Source organism: Aspergillus sydowii (assembly GCF_001890705.1).
Source record: "Aspergillus sydowii CBS 593.65 unplaced genomic scaffold ASPSYscaffold_5, whole genome shotgun sequence".
NCBI lineage: Eukaryota > Fungi > Ascomycota > Eurotiomycetes > Eurotiales > Aspergillaceae > Aspergillus > Aspergillus sydowii.
Window position 1 is genome coordinate 2249538 of NW_024467863.1, and position 14919 is coordinate 2264456.

A 14919-nucleotide genomic window follows, 5' to 3' on the forward strand; every position below is an offset into this window, starting at 1 on the left:
AGTTATGTATCAGATTGAACGAGACTGAATAATTGATATACTAATGGTCAATCCGGAGAACAACCTTGGCAAAATGTTTCTTCTCCTTCAGCCGTCTATACGCATCCTTTGCCTCTGACAGCTCAAAAACCACGTCGTCCACCACCGGCACAATCCCATTCTCATCAATCCAGCGCACCATCTCCTTGGCCTGGTTCCGAGTACCAGCCAGTATAGCACGCACGATGCAGGTGTGCATAAAGGCAGCAAACAGAGGCACAGACTCGGCAGCACCATCTCCAACATGCCCTACTACAAGGACAATCCCGTCCACTCTGATAGCAGCCAACGAGTGCGGAAACGTCTCATTTCCGGCGACGTCCACGACAAAATCAAACCCTCTTCCATCTGGAGTCAGCCCTCTCGCCTCCTTCCCCCATCCCTCCGCATTGGTCCGGTAGTTGACGACATGCGCCGCACCCAGCGCTCTAAGCCGGGCCGCCTTCACCTCACTCGACGTCGTCGCAACAACTCTCGCCCCAGCAGCAACAGCAATCTGCAACGCGGCAATACTCACGCCACCGGTCCCCTGAACAAGCACCCAAGAGCCCGGGCCCACTTGTCTCCCCTTGAGTCCAAAGAGCGCATTCCATGCCGTGATCCACGTACACGGCAACGTGGCCGCAGGTATCCACCCCAGAGACTTCGGCGCATGCACAAGGCCCGTTTCAGGGAACACGGCCCAGGAGCGCAGTGTCCCGTCCGATCCCTGGCCCAGACATTCAACCGCAGCCTCAATCCCGGGGAGTGCGTCGTCGCCGTGCGTCACAGCGAATGGGGCCGCTGCGTACGTCACCACGTGGTCGCCTTTGTGAAACTCATTTACCGCGCTGCCCACGGCTTCGACTGTGCCAGCGCCGTCGCAGCCTGGAACTAGCGGCGGGGTAATAGGGCCGTTTATGCCCTGGACGTCAGTTAGAGGGTGGACAATGGATACTCGGCAGATGGTGTGTTGCAGGGCTGATACGTACCATCGGGCCGGCAATTACCAGTTCTCGGTAGTTGAGGCTGGCGGCGTGGAGCTTGACAAGCACGTCTTTAGGGCCGAGGTCTTGGGGTGATGGGATGATGAGACCTTGTTGGTATTCGAGTGAGGTCTCGAAGCCTTCTTGTCCGGTCAGAATCCACTGCCTGGCCATAATTAAAGTATCGGTTTCGGTGATGTAGTATGTGTAGGAAATGTGAAGATGTTGATACCTGGACAAAACGCCGGATTCAAGCCACCTTTATATATGCTCGTTGAGAAGGAAGCTGGTCTTCGGTCTAATCTGATTTTCCTAATGAGGCAAATCAGTCTGCTGCTTTTATTCTGAACATGGATGGCGCATTCAATTCAGCAAGCAGGCTATGCAGGACAACATGACAGTCCCACTCAAGCTGCTCATCTCATTTTCCCGATTAGGAAAATCAGATCTGCGGCCCGTATCGTGGGGCGTAATCCAAGATCTGGTTGGCTGACCGTTCAGTGACCATATAAATAAGGTTTAGCGGATTGCAGCTGATGCCTTATTCCTCAGGATATTAGTTGCGATGTTTAGATTAAAATTCATATTTTTGCATTCGTAATCTGAGAGTCCATCTGACAAATTCCATATCACTCGAGCCCCTGGTCAGCAGACTGCACATTAATAGTGGCTGCCACGTCATACAATTCCTTCCAGAGCGCCTTGAACTGTCCCTTCAGACCTGTATCACCATCAAGGCCCGCCCTCTCCTCTACGAGACTCAACGGCTCATGCCATCCACGATTCTGCATCCACCTTACTGATCTTGCAACCCTATCAACAAACCAGGCTCGAGTATCTGATCTCCTCTCGGCAGCAACTGCCCCGATCATAAGTTGGAACGAGGTCAAATCCATATACGGGCAATGTCTGACGGGAAAGTGGGACCTCCTACCTCTCAACTCGCTGGCGAGAAGTGTCAAATGCGCGGGTGACTGGGTTGGCCAGAGAAGGTGTAGAACTAGCTCGATTGCCCGTGCGGCGGCGTCGATGTGGACGTTGTCTGGGCTTCGGAGGGCGCGGGCTTGATAGTGTACCTCGGCCAGCGGCTCTTCGATGTTTTTAGCGATGGATATTGGGTCTAATGGATTTTGGTGATGAAAGTTGATTGCCCGCCATAGCTGGACCACATTGTCACAGATTGAGGATAGTTTGGTGATTTTGCGGTCATGGTATTCTCGCAGTGCGTGGATGAGCTTCGGATGCCAGGCACGCGGGAAGCCAAAGATGTGGTTTATCGAGTCCCTGCTCACTAGTCAGTGGCGCCCGTTCGATCAGGAGTAATGTACAGACTGTACAATAAGGTCTATAAACCATGACGGCAGACCGAGTGGGTCTCTCGACTCCCGATCATTGATGATCTGTATAAGCCCATCTATGTGGATATGCCAGGCAATATCGTCGCACGCTAAAGCTGCGCCAAACACCATTGTGATAACCGCGCCGATGACAGCATCTGGGCGAGTGGTTATTGATGCAATGCGCTCTTTGAGTAGGTTCACAGCTATATAAGAGTGATGATCCGCTTGTGATTGCCAGGAGTCTTCTGGCGACCTGTGCCGTAGTGCAACAGCCATGGTCGCCTCGACCAACACCGGCTCCGACGTAAAGAGTTTAAACCAGAGTGCCTCACGAGGGTTGTATGGGTTGCGTCTTCCTTCGATGAACAACAGTTCCTGCAGCCTATCGACTGTAGAAATTTAGCACGAATCTTACCCTGAGCATATGCGGAGCTTACGGGCGTCCTCAGACGGAGATAAATGGGACGGTATAAGCGTCAAAGCGCTATCAGAAACTCTATCACCAGATACAATCCTTCTTCTTTGTTTCGTTTCCCTTTTTGGCTCGTCTTCGGCCTCTCTGCCCGTCAGTCGCTGCCGTCTTTTCGCAAAGTTGGTCCTGGTAATATGCGCTCTCATCTGCTTCGCAGCCGGGCCAGACAGGCCCGACGCCCCGGTCGTATTTAGAAACGTATAATCCGAGCATTCCATTGTCTATAATGTGATGACCGTGTTTTGAACAGCAGGTTGACCTCGTAAAGGCAGGTTGGAGGCTCGCGTCAGCATTGTCAACGGTGTTCAGCCCGATTAATAATCCATTTTCTCCGATATTTAACTACAGTATTTATTTCCCTTTTCACACTTCAATTCTGTCAACAACCCTATCCTTCGATATGCTGGAGAAAGCTGTAAATGGATGCCTCTAGTTCTAATGAGACTTCTCTGCTCTATTTTTCTTCTTTCTTCTTTCTTCACCCATCTCCCCATCTCCTTCCCGCGTTTATTCCTACACATTCTACTTAAACAACGATGACTATAATTAAGTGATGTTGACCCGTAGACGCGCCTGCGTCGACCTCGCCCAGTCATGAGCAAACCGGATTGCGTCGTGCGAAGAATTCACCACAATACTATGTTTCGCTAAATGGTAGTCCCTTCAGAAATACTCCTTTATGTCTTCATCGGTGCAGTAAGCAATCAAAACTTTGGGACTGGGGTTAGTTACACTGCCATTGAGTTTGATAACAAGTAACTATGCATCTTTGGCGAGTGAGGGTGAAAGATAGTTTCTTTTGGGGATATTCAGTATAATGTGATAATTTTGCTGATGGGACATTGCGTTCAAGGAATAAATGATAGCATCTAACAACTATCTGCGTAATACCGTTAGTCTTTTCTATGTGGCATTCTCCGAAGCCCATCCCATAGTGTAATAGGCAGCAAGCCCTAAAAGATTTGGATTTAGGATTTGTCGGTAGCAACTGCACGCTTTACTGCAAAATCATTTGAGTTCTAACATGTTTTGGACAGACGTATACAATATCTTCAATAAAACTATGCTAACTAGTGAGAAACTTTATGGAGAGTTCTTGGTCATGGCAGGGTGGTATATGTTTAATTATATATCTCTTAACAACACCTATCGTGTGGCTGCTTCCACCCATGCTGTCCGCTCAACGTGACTGTATACCTTCGATCCATCACAAATACATATTTAATCTACCGTCCACTCTGTATTTTTACATTCCACTTCTTCGGATTCTCAACCGCTTTGCCCGGTATGCTGAAAATGTCACATGACCGGTCCGGGCGGCGATTCTCCGAGTGCAGATTCTGCCACTCGCCACCGCCAGGAACCGGTCGGCGTCTGTGTCGATCCGTGGGACACGCGAGTCGCGCGACGCCGCCAACTCCACGCCACTGGAGCCGTGGAGTCTTCAGCCATTCCCCACGATGACGCTTGGTTCTGCGGTGGAGGCGATGTCGCCGTCGAGGCAGCCATGGACGAGAACACAGTGAAAGACTGGAAGACGAGTGTTGACGGCGGATAAAGTTCGTGGTGGAAGTCAGTATTGAAGAGCCTGGATCGGTCTGTCAGGTAAGCAGTAGGCACCGGGATGTCCCGGGACGCCAAGATGGCCGAGATTGCTTTCCTGAAAGATCGGGTCCAGGGATTGGCGGATCAGGATCCAGGAACGGCGAGGTGGCAACTGGAACAGCCTTTGTGCTTCGTCATATTGTGGCATTGTGCAGTGCTCGGATAACCGCGGGGATAACTCCTTGCGTGTAACTCATCGAGTTGTGGGATTGCGGGGTTGGACGTGGGATGTTTGTCGCGTCTCTGGATTGAGGTGGTTCCTTCAGGTGGCAACCAGCGCATATTACGGGCTTGTGCATCGCGAGCTCACTAGAGTGCACCAGTATAGCTGCTGACAGCTTTCTCAATAGTGACCGGCTCCTCTTCCATAGACTGCGTATCCATCGATCCTTCTCACCTACCAGCGATACTACACTGGCTCGGATGAGCGCGTCTTAACCAGCTTTTATGCGATCTGGCGGAAGTTTTGTTTGGTCACAATGGGTGCCGGGCGATATATCGCCGTTGGACGCGAAGCTGCGGTTTCTAATATTGGACTACGGTCTACAAATATTGACAGAACGCGTGCCTTTTCTACGCGAAGTTAGACCGCGAGACTATCATTAGACTAGTCGAACGGGTCCCGAACGCGAAGCCCGTCAACTGTGCTTGTCCGGCAGAGAGAAGCCGCTTTCGCACACGATTTGACCCTGCACGAAGTTGTGTCCCTGGGCGACGCGAACTGCGGGCCGAGTTAGTAGTAGTTTGGGGATATCTCGGCGGTGTCAGCGGTTGCGGCGTACGAAAAGCGTAGTGTTACCGCATCAAGCATGCCATATTGCTTAGTTGCGCTTGAATGTGGTTCTATTCGGGCAGAATGTAATGGAGAAATTGAGACATTTCATCCGGTGTTGGCTGGTAGGTGGAGATATCCTCCAGGCTGCGTGCGGCTTGACTGGCCACTCGAGAGACAATCGGGGTTCCGAGGTGGATTGCTGTTTGCCTCTTGAGGTTATGGCGTTGCGTGAATAAGTTGGCTTGCGCAAGAGGTTTAATACCGCAGTCTCAAACCCAGTAGAGTAGGCCGGTCCAAATATACCAGCGTGCCTTCGCTTTCCATGTACCCGAGGGCCGGAAAGGGAATATGCTTTGCACGAAGCTTGCTCTTGACAACCAGGAACAGAGCCTGGAACGCTGGCCAAACTGTAACAGAGCTAGCCACCTCACTGACTATTGGGTTGTTCCTGCAGCCCGGAACCCAATTTACCAGTAGAACCGGAGCCCTGGAGTGACAGATCACACCGCAGGTGATAGCTCTCCCAATGCCTCCCCCGGCGGATTTGCAATTCGGCGCACCGTGCACGGAAACAGCAGCTTTGGTATATTCTTAGCGAGGCACGAACCTCTCAGCGCGCGAGAATCCAGGTATCGTGCTGGACACGTCGCGCGGAGTGCACAGCAACTGCATGGAAACCAGGGGTGGCCGTAGGACATTGCGCACTCGTATAAAGCGACAAGATGGAAGCGCGAGATGACGAGCTGGTGGTAATCTTCCGACAACGGTTTCTGTGCTGCGCTGCTTCCTCGTCCCCCCCGTTTTGCCTAGGTAGACGACACCAATGACAGTCCTCTGGTTTCAGATTGCTGCCCTAGCAGCCTTGGCTGTTTCTGAATCATTGGCGAGGAATATTTCTCCGACTGCAAGTCACCGAGACGCGGTTCAGTCGCTTCCTGCGTGCACGGAGTTGAATACAAGGAAGTCGTGGTAGGTTCCCTCTGGGGTAATTGTGGAGTGGAAGCGTGTTAACCGGAGCAGGAACACGTTGACAAATCTGGAGAAGCTGGGTAAGTGCCCGAGACAAATCTGGCTACCCAATCGGGCAAGTTAGACGGCGAAGAATTGACTGACGAGGGAAGAGTATCTGCGGGCCGAGCGATGCCTGATGCACCACCCACCGCTGCTTGGGACGGTCGATGATGCGCAGAATCTCTGGGACGAGCTGCACCACATGCACATCTGGCAGGGCAACTACATCCACTTCGTTGGGCATTTCCTGCCGTGGCATCGCTACCTCGTGCGCACCCACGAGGTGCTGCTGCAGACGCTGTGCGGGTACAACGGGGCGCAACCGTACTGGGACGAGCTTGCAGATTATGAGTCAGCTCCACTGCATGAGGCGGCGATCTTTGACCCGGTGTTTGGCTTTGGGGGGAACGGGGTTGGTGGTAAGCAGAAGCAGAAGCACAGAGTTTAAGCTCGCGAGAGTTGTCCTTGGACCCCTTGCTGGCCTGACGTGCATTTTGACTTGGTGGCCGAGTGCTGACGCGTTGTGTCGTGGTGAGAAGATGATGCTTGTGTTCGAGACGGCCCTTTCCGCGATACCACCCTGCACATCCGGGCTCACTCGGCCAACACCGACTACTGCCTGAGTCGCAACTTTAGCCAGGACAACTTCGCCTGGGCACGCCGGAGCAACATCGAGGAGTGCTTTGCAGAGGCCGAGTACGAGGACGCCTGGGCATGCTACAACACGTATCCGCACTCGGCGGGGCATGCAGCGGTCGGGGGCGTGGTGAGAACAACCCTCATTGATGGATTGCCGAGATTCTGTTACTTAAATGCGGGATTTTTTTTTTCTGGGGATGATGTGAGAGCACGGGCTAACCCGGGTCTTGGTATGACTTTAGATGTTCGACCCGACCGAGAGCAATGGCGACCCGATCTTCTACCTGCATCACGCATACCTGGACCGGCTCTGGTGGCAGTGGCAGCTGGCGGACCAGCCGGGCAGGAATTCTGACATTGGGGGCGCCAACGTGCCGCCGCAGGAGGTGCTGGACACGGTGGGCTTGCCGCCGCCGAGTGCAACGCTGGTGGATTACAGCGGCGACCCCGGCAACCAGACCACCCTGGCGCACGTCCTGTGGATGGGCGGCATCCTGCCGAACGTGACGGTTGGGGAGGTGATGAGGCTTGCAGGCGATGTCATATGCGCGCAATACGAGTGAGGGCAAAACCTGGATATTCCCCAGGTTACCACATCGTGAGTAATTTGGCGTGAAGCCGGGGAATATGGAGAAAGTGGAACGGGCTGGAGAAAAGTTCAAGTAACAGTAACAGAATTATTTGCTATCTGCACCTTATCTGGGTGGGCGTCTGCTCGCTGGGCCCATCGCTGCTTTCCTCGTGCTTCCAGAAAGGCCGAGCCACCAGCCCCTAGCCAAGTCCGGCTAGTGCAGGGCGCACTGTAGTATCATTGGCCGGCGCACCCGATAAGCCCCTCGTAAGCGGCCAGCCAAGTGCGCGCCACAACGCTTGTTAGTCACAGAAACTCAAACTACGGCCAATCACAGCGCCGGTGATCCTCGGTGGCCAGTCTTTCCCTTTTCGGACTGCAAATTCCGGCAGCGGTTTCCACACTTTCCACACTTCCACTCAACGTTACACTTTTGCCCGCACGCCAGATTCTCTCTTAATATCCTCATCGGTCGCCTGCTCGCCTTCCCTTCTCTCTCTCCCTCACTCTCTCCCCCAATTCCTCCTACCTCTCCTGCCTCCCCGTCCTCGCACTCGCCTCAATCGCCCCAACATGGCGTCCTCGACAGATATCTCCGAGATGGAGGGCAAGAAGGTCGCCTTTCCTGCCGGCGAGAAGCCCGCAGACTCCACCCTGCCGCAGTATGATGGCGACCTCGTGGCGGAGATGAGCGAGCGAGAGAGAACTGTCTACGAGCACGGTGTTGAGAAGTTCAACCGCCTGGGCTGGAAGCGACTCACGATCGTCCTCATTGTCGAGGCCATTGCCCTCGGAAGTCTATCGCTTCCCTCCACTTTTGCCACCCTGGGCATGGTCGCTGGCGTCATCTGCACTGTCGGCCTCGGTCTGCTCGCTATCTACACATCATACGTCGTCGGCCAGGTCAAGCTGAAGTTCCCTCTCATCCACCACTACCCCGACGCCGGGAAGGTGCTCTTTGGTCGCCTTGGGCCCGTGATGGGCCGCATTGGCTATGAGCTGATTAATTTCATGCTTATCCTGCAGCTGCTCTTCCTGACCGGCTCGCATACCCTGACCGGTGCCATTGCGTGGATCGACATCACCCAGAGCAACATTTGCTCTGTTATTTTCGCTGTTGTTTCCGCCATCATTCTTTTCCTGCTGGCCGTTCCCCCCAGCTTCACTGAGATGGCGATTCTCGGCTACATTGACTTTGCATCCATCATCCTCGCCATTGGTATCACCATCATCTCCACCGGTGTTGAGAGCACCAATGCCCCCGGTGGCCTCGCTGCAGTGGAATGGTCTGCCTGGCCCAAGGAGGGCACGACCTTTGCGCAAGCATTCATCGCCCTGACCAACATCATCTTCGCCTACAGTTTTGCCATGTGCCAGTTTTCCTTCATGGATGAAATGCACACCCCCAAGGACTACGTCAAGTCTATCTGGACCCTTGGTTTGACCGAAATCGTCATCTACACCGTGACTGGAGCCGTTGTCTATGCCTTTGTTGGTCAAGAGGTCGAAAGCCCTGCGCTGCTGTCCGCTGGAAGTCTGATGAGCCGCATTGCGTTCGGTATTGCTCTGCCCGTCATTTTTATCAGTGGATCTATCAACACTGTTGTCGCGGGACGCGTTGTCCACGGCCGCATCTTCCAGGACTCTCCCATCCGGTTCATCAACACACCGATGGGCTGGATTACATGGTTGGCCATTATTGCCGTTGGTACTGCCATCGCCTTCGTTATCGCTGAAGTCATTCCCTTCTTCAACGACTTGCTGTCTATTTCCTCGTCACTCTTCATCTCCGGTTTCACCTTTTACTTTCCTGCTCTCATGTGGTTCGTGCTCATTCGAGAGGGACCATGGAACTCGCCCAAGAACCTGGCTCTCGGCGCGTTGAACGTGCTCTGCTTGGTCATCGGCTTCGTGACTCTCGTGGCTGGTACCTATTCGAGTGTCACCGACATTGTAAGTTTCGGAAATTGTCTCCACCTTCGCTGAATGAGACATCGCTAATTTGTTTTCTTTTTAGATCGACAAGTATCATACGGGCTCAGTCCGGGGCGTCTTCAGCTGTGCTAAACCCAACTAAGTTATGATTATGCTGCATTTACCATGTTTCAATAGAGCGTGTTGATGCATTTTCCCTGGTGCTTCACGGAGTTCCATTCGACGTATATTTTACTAGCAGGCTGCCGGCCCGGAGTGTATAGTACTGCATTTCAATTCAGTTTTCAAGTCACTATGTATGATGCCTTGTAACACGTGGCGATGAAGTATGCAAATTAGTTATATTATCTGACAACCCAAAAGCATGTCAGTGTGATTAAATTACTTTTATTCCAACTCTTCCCCCAAAATATCCTCTCTCGAAATCCCACTCCTCTCACACATAGCCCTAAATATCCCGTCCTCCTTGTCCCACAACCTCAATGGCGAATCCATCTCCGCAATCGACCCCTGATCCATAACACAGATCCGATCGTAGTGAATAATCGTCCGCAGCCGGTGCGCAATACACAGCACTGTCTTCCCCTGGAATCCCCGCGCCATGGTCTCCTGGATCCGCTGGTCCGTCGCAAAGTCAACAGACGACGTCGCCTCGTCGCAGATGATGATCCTCGCGTTGCGCACCAGTGCGCGTGCAAGGGCCATCAGTTGCCGCTGACCAAGCGAAAACGTTAACCCTTCGTCGTCAACGGCGGTGTCCAGGGTTAATTTCGTGCCGGTGCTGGCACCGGCACCGGCACCGGCCCCGGCGTTTTCGATTTCCGGACCTAGATTTGGATTTGGATTCGAATTCGAATTTGAAGCTGGGGTTGTGGGCATGTCGACGAGGTGCGCCTGCCGTAGCGCATCCCATAGTTCGAGATCAGTATGTTCATTGAACGGGTCCAGGTTCGAGCGGATACTGCCCCGGAACAGCGTTGGGTCCTGTGGAATAATCGCGAGTCTCGAGCGGAGATTCTGCAGCCCGATCTTCGCGATGTCCATGTCGTCGATTGTGATCGTCCCTGCGGAAAGCTCTGTTAGGCGGAATAGAGCGGACATGATGCTTGACTTTCCGGCGCCGGTGCGGCCGACTATCCCGATGCGTTCGCCGCCGGTTATGTTCATGCTGAGATTCTTGAGGACGAGGGGGAGGTTTGCGCGGTAGCGCATTGCGACGTTGGAGAAGGTGATTTGTCCCGTTTGTGGCCAGGTCGGTGGGACTTGGGTAGATGTGTGCAGCGGCGCTTCCTCTTCGAGTTGTGTGCCGTAGTAGTGTAGGCGTTCGGTGGCGTTCATGTTGTTTTCGACCTCTGCGAGCTGGCGCACGGTAAATTGGATCATTTGAGCGATGGCGAGGATGTAGCTGAGCACGAGACCGGAGATGCTGGGGGAGACGTCGAAGCGGGATGTTACGACGAGAATGCCTGTGACAAAGACGAGCAGCATGGCGAGCGCGTCGAGGCGCGTGCTTAGCCAGCGCTGGTTCGAGAAGGTGAGGAAGTAGGCGCCGTTCATGAGATCGATGGAAGAGCGGAGACTGTCTCGAAATTCGTCTTGGACGCCGTATGCGCGGATCGAAGCTGCGCCGGTGATGGCCTCGCTGAAGCGGGCGTAGACGGTCGACCGAAGGATGGATTCGTGGCGCTTGAGCTCGCGCGCGGAGGCCCGGTAGTAGTTACTGGATACGAGGAACAGGACGAACAGCACCGCTAGGGCGATGGCGAAGTAGTAGTAGAAGACGATGATCAGGATCATAACGGAGATGATCATTGTGATTGTGATGGAGTACATGCGCATTGCGTCGCAAAGCTCGCTGTCCATGACTTGGATGTCTCTGGAGAAGCGGTTCGTGATACGGCCGAGGGGTGTAGTATCGAAGAAGGACATGGGCGCACGCAGCACCCGGGTCATGGCGAGCTGGAGCATCGTCCTGCTCGAATTCGTGCCGGCGGTAGTCATGTAGGTGGAAAAGGCAAACATCGATATGGCGGTTGCGGCGCCTAGAGCGGCGTATATTCCGACGTACTGCCCTGTCGAGAGATTCGGATAGTGGTCGGACGTCCAGTAGGAGAGCCACAGGTTCGTCCACACGCTGATGACGTTGGATAGAGCTAGCAGGAACAGGATGGCAACCGCATTGAGGTACCCGAAGCGGCCGGAGGCTCGAATGTATGCTTTCCACACAGCCCACCCTACCGAGTCAGTGGCCTTCTCTTCTTGTTGCATCAGCGCAGGCGCAGGTTTGGCGGGTTTCTGCGCGACCTGCTTCTCTGTGTCTTCTTCTACTTCAGCTGCGGCTTCTTCCGCATCCGCTTTGGTGTCTTGCGACGCCGTCGACATGAGCGTTTTGAAAACCTCGTTGTCGCGAGAAAGCTCGTCGAATGTCCCGACGGAATGTATGCGTCCTTCGTCCATGACAACGATGCGGTCGCAGCGGCTGAGAACATGGAGTTGATGCGTGGCTAGAATCCGGCAGCGCCCTTTGAGCAAGCCGCAGATAGCCTTGTCCATGATATGGCGACCAACATGGGCGTCGACGGCGGACAGTGGATCGTCGAGGAGGACCAGCCCAGCATTGAAGTAGATGGCGCGGGCGATATTCAGCCGCTGCTTTTGCCCTCCAGATATCGTGATTCCGCGCTCTCCAATCTCGGTCATGTCACCGTTGGGGAGAATTTCGAGGTCGAGATCCAAGGCGCAGGCCTCGATAACCTGGTCGTACCACTCCTTTTCATAGTCTCGGCCGAACAGGATATTACTTCGAAGGGATGCATTCTGGACCCAGGTGTACTGAGGACAGAAGGCACGCGACGTGCTTAGACGGACATCGCCATCAGTTAGACGCATGTCGCCAGCCAGGGCAGACAGTAGAGAGCTCTTTCCAGAGCCAACGGTACCAATTACCGCGATAAGCTCGTCTCGTTGGATGTCCAAAGTCATGTCGCGCAGTTGAAATGGCTCCCCCGACTCGGCTGTGCGGTTCTCAGCGAGTTCTTGGTTACGTTTCTCTAGATCGGCCTTCTTTTCCACCTGCTCGGCTTCCTTGTCTGCGGCCATGCGTTCCCAAGTGAAAGAGGCACCATCCATTTTGACAGCTTCAAACATGTCCTCATCCCGCTGAATGTCATCCTTTTGCTCTTCCGCCGCGATGAATTCCTGGATGCGGTTCAGGGCTGTCCAGGCATCGGTGATCTGGCTAATAACCATTGGGAGCAGATTGAGTGGTAATCGGAGCGAGTTGAAAAGGGCCAAAGATGAAAAGATCGGGGCGGGGTCTAGGGAATGGTTCGACAAGGCATAGGTGATGAATGACAGCATGGAGGCAAAGACAGGGATTACCATGGAGATACACAACATACCGTTTCGCACGGCGAGCAGGGTTTGGACAGACCGGATCTCCCGTCGACGAATCTGCTTTAGGCGATCCAGGAAGCTGCTCTCCCAGCCAAAGAACTTGACAAACCGCACACCCTGCAGAATTTCCTGTGTTAGAGAGACGCGCTGGTCGGTCATCTTGTTGATGCCCCCCCGCATCTTAAACAGGAAGCGTGCGGCATAGGTGAGGAATGGGATTCCGACGACTATCAGTGCATATCCTGCTAGAGCGCTGTAGCCAAGATTAACGAGGAGCAGGACAAGGGTGACGATGATCGAGACCGGGGCCGCCCAAACCATGTGGAACATTCCGCAAGCCAGATTAGTGCGATCGACATCGATACTCATCAGGGAGACGATGCGGCCGTTACTCCATCCCGTTCCATCTGTTGGAAGTGCGCCAGGCTGCTTCAGCGCTTGATCTTTGGCAGCGGTCAACTGCTTGACCTTCTCTAATTCCTCCGGCGACTGAGCACTGCCGGCCTTGGCCCGACCCGAGATTTTCATAGCCTTACTGAAAATCAGTGGAATGAGAACGGTGCGGATCTGGCCGCCGACCATCTGACCGCGATACATAAAATGGCTGTTAGTCATATTCTGCAGGGCTTGCATGGTGGTGATACCAAGCACGAAGCCTATGCCGCGGCCGATATGCGGGGCGGGTTGTCCGGAATGCTGTGCGACATACGCGTCGGTCGCGAATGCAATCAGATATCGAGTTAGATAGGGCGTGAAGACCATCAACAGCGAGGCGAGCAGACGGCAGACGCCGCCGAGGAGGAATTCGAAGCGGAAGGTGTCGTACAGGGCCCAGAGCAGTGGGCGCTTCGACCCGGCGGTTGTCCTCTGGTCCAGGGCATTTTCCAAGCGCTTGGAAAGCAGCTCGGCGCGGCGATCAGGGTTCACGGTCCAGATGTCTTGCAGCTCGAGGGTTCGGAGATAGCCGACCTGAGACTGTTAGCTTGGCGGAGACCAGTTGAACAGTGCGCGGAGAGTCAATATACTCACCTTCATCAACGGTGACATCCATTCGAAAAAGAGCTTGCTGAGGAAGGAAGCGCCATATTCGCGGGAGACACTGCGCTCCTCGGGAACGGGCGGGATTTTCTGCCATCGCAGAGGATTGAGGGTGAAGCGACGATGCCCTTTCGTCTTCTGCCGCGGATCTGCGTTGTCTACATCGCTGGATGCAGACGCATCTGTAGTCGTGCGGTGTTGCTTCTCGCCATCACCATTGCCCGCTGCGACCCGGGATTCAGAGGAAACGCCCATGGTCAAGCTCCATCCCACTCACTCGAGAGAAAGAAGGAAGAGGAAGAGGAAACTCGAAATGACCACCGCGACTCTCAACCTGAAGCGAGGGGGGCCGGGGGTATCGGCGATAAGAGTGCCGACTGCCGGGCTGACTAATGCTCGACGAGGTCACTATACTCTGTAGTTAACCAGTTAAAGTGATATCTTGCGCTGTTGGCCTTTGGATAAGGATACGATACGATGGCTGGGCGAAGGAATAGAGGGAGATGTGGATAGTCCCCATTTGATGTGCAAATGGTGGTCTGCAAGATGGCTGACACGTCGGTGCTTTTTGTGCCAGAATATAAAACCGAGCACATGAAGACATTCGCCAGAGTACGATACATGAGCGATCTGCTTATAGTCAGTCAATATCTCCACCAGCAGTTAGGCGCATATTAGACAGCCCTGCGCGGCTGTATAAATAAACTTAAATAGCCACCCGGTAAGGACCAACGATGCCAGAGTCTGCACCTCGGCATTCCGACACCTTTGAATACACCGAACTCGTGGCGTTACCATATGCTCGTGCTGGTGTGTAACTAAGCTACTCAGTATTATAGCAGCAACCCTGGAAGAGCAACAATCTTGGACACTGTAAAGCCCTTGGCAGGACTTGAATCTTACGTCCTGCAGGAGATCGGCCGTACAGCCCCAGGCCCCTCGCAGCGAAAGAGCGGAGCGGCGTCATGATCAACCGCCAAGTCGCCCGGCGCGCCAACATTCCCAACAGGGCATGAAAAGGACGAGGGCTGTTTGGCCTTCAATCTCCAGGCACTGGGGCTTCACACACTGCCAGGCTCCCAGCCAAGAGCTCCGCCACGGAGTCAGCAGTTATGCGGTCATACCTCGTATTC

General features: G+C 54.0%; 4 protein-coding genes across 4 annotated transcripts; 1 reads left to right on the forward strand and 3 right to left on the reverse strand.

Moving 5' to 3' along the window:
* Window positions 1-40: 40 nt before the first annotated feature.
* ASPSYDRAFT_151909 (zinc-dependent alcohol dehydrogenase family protein) lies at window positions 41-1178 on the reverse strand (the record flags this gene model as incomplete). The annotated part of the gene is made up of 2 exons (XM_040842146.1): window positions 41-943; window positions 1011-1178. 2 exons carry the CDS (start codon window positions 1176-1178, stop codon window positions 41-43), a joined length of 1071 nt encoding a protein of 356 aa, XP_040703080.1.
* Window positions 1179-1633: 455 nt separating this feature from the next.
* ASPSYDRAFT_31884 (uncharacterized protein) lies at window positions 1634-3034 on the reverse strand (the record flags this gene model as incomplete). The annotated part of the gene is made up of 3 exons (XM_040844921.1): window positions 1634-2288; window positions 2337-2733; window positions 2782-3034. The coding sequence occupies 3 exons, from the start codon at window positions 3032-3034 to the stop codon at window positions 1634-1636; spliced, it is 1305 nt and encodes a 434-aa protein (XP_040703081.1).
* A 2985-nt stretch (window positions 3035-6019) lies between these two features.
* ASPSYDRAFT_31885 (uncharacterized protein) lies at window positions 6020-9494 on the forward strand (the record flags this gene model as incomplete). Its single annotated transcript, XM_040844922.1, has 8 exons — window positions 6020-6165; window positions 6217-6245; window positions 6318-6626; window positions 6747-6973; window positions 7089-7405; window positions 7434-7444; window positions 7755-9370; window positions 9435-9494. The coding sequence occupies 8 exons, from the start codon at window positions 6020-6022 to the stop codon at window positions 9492-9494; spliced, it is 2715 nt and encodes a 904-aa protein (XP_040703082.1).
* Window positions 9452-14137, reverse strand: ASPSYDRAFT_45715 (ATP-binding cassette transporter YOR1). Its single transcript, XM_040847099.1, has 2 exons — window positions 13778-14137; window positions 9452-13717 (listed from the first exon to the last, which is right to left on the reverse strand). Exons 1-2 carry the CDS (start codon window positions 14039-14041, stop codon window positions 9740-9742), a joined length of 4242 nt encoding a protein of 1413 aa, XP_040703083.1. The 5' UTR covers window positions 14042-14137; the 3' UTR covers window positions 9452-9739.
* Between the last annotated feature and the right edge of the window lie 782 nt (window positions 14138-14919).

Bases quoted from the DNA above. Each gene is read 5' to 3' on its own strand.
- ASPSYDRAFT_45715 (XM_040847099.1), bottom strand. From the start codon at position 14,041: ATGGGCGTTTCCTCTGAATCCCGGGTCGCAGCGGGCAATGGTGATGGC. The intron at 13,718-13,777 runs GTGAGTATATTG...TAACAGTCTCAG, and splicing joins GGATGTCACCGTTGATGAAG to GTCGGCTATCTCCGAACCCT.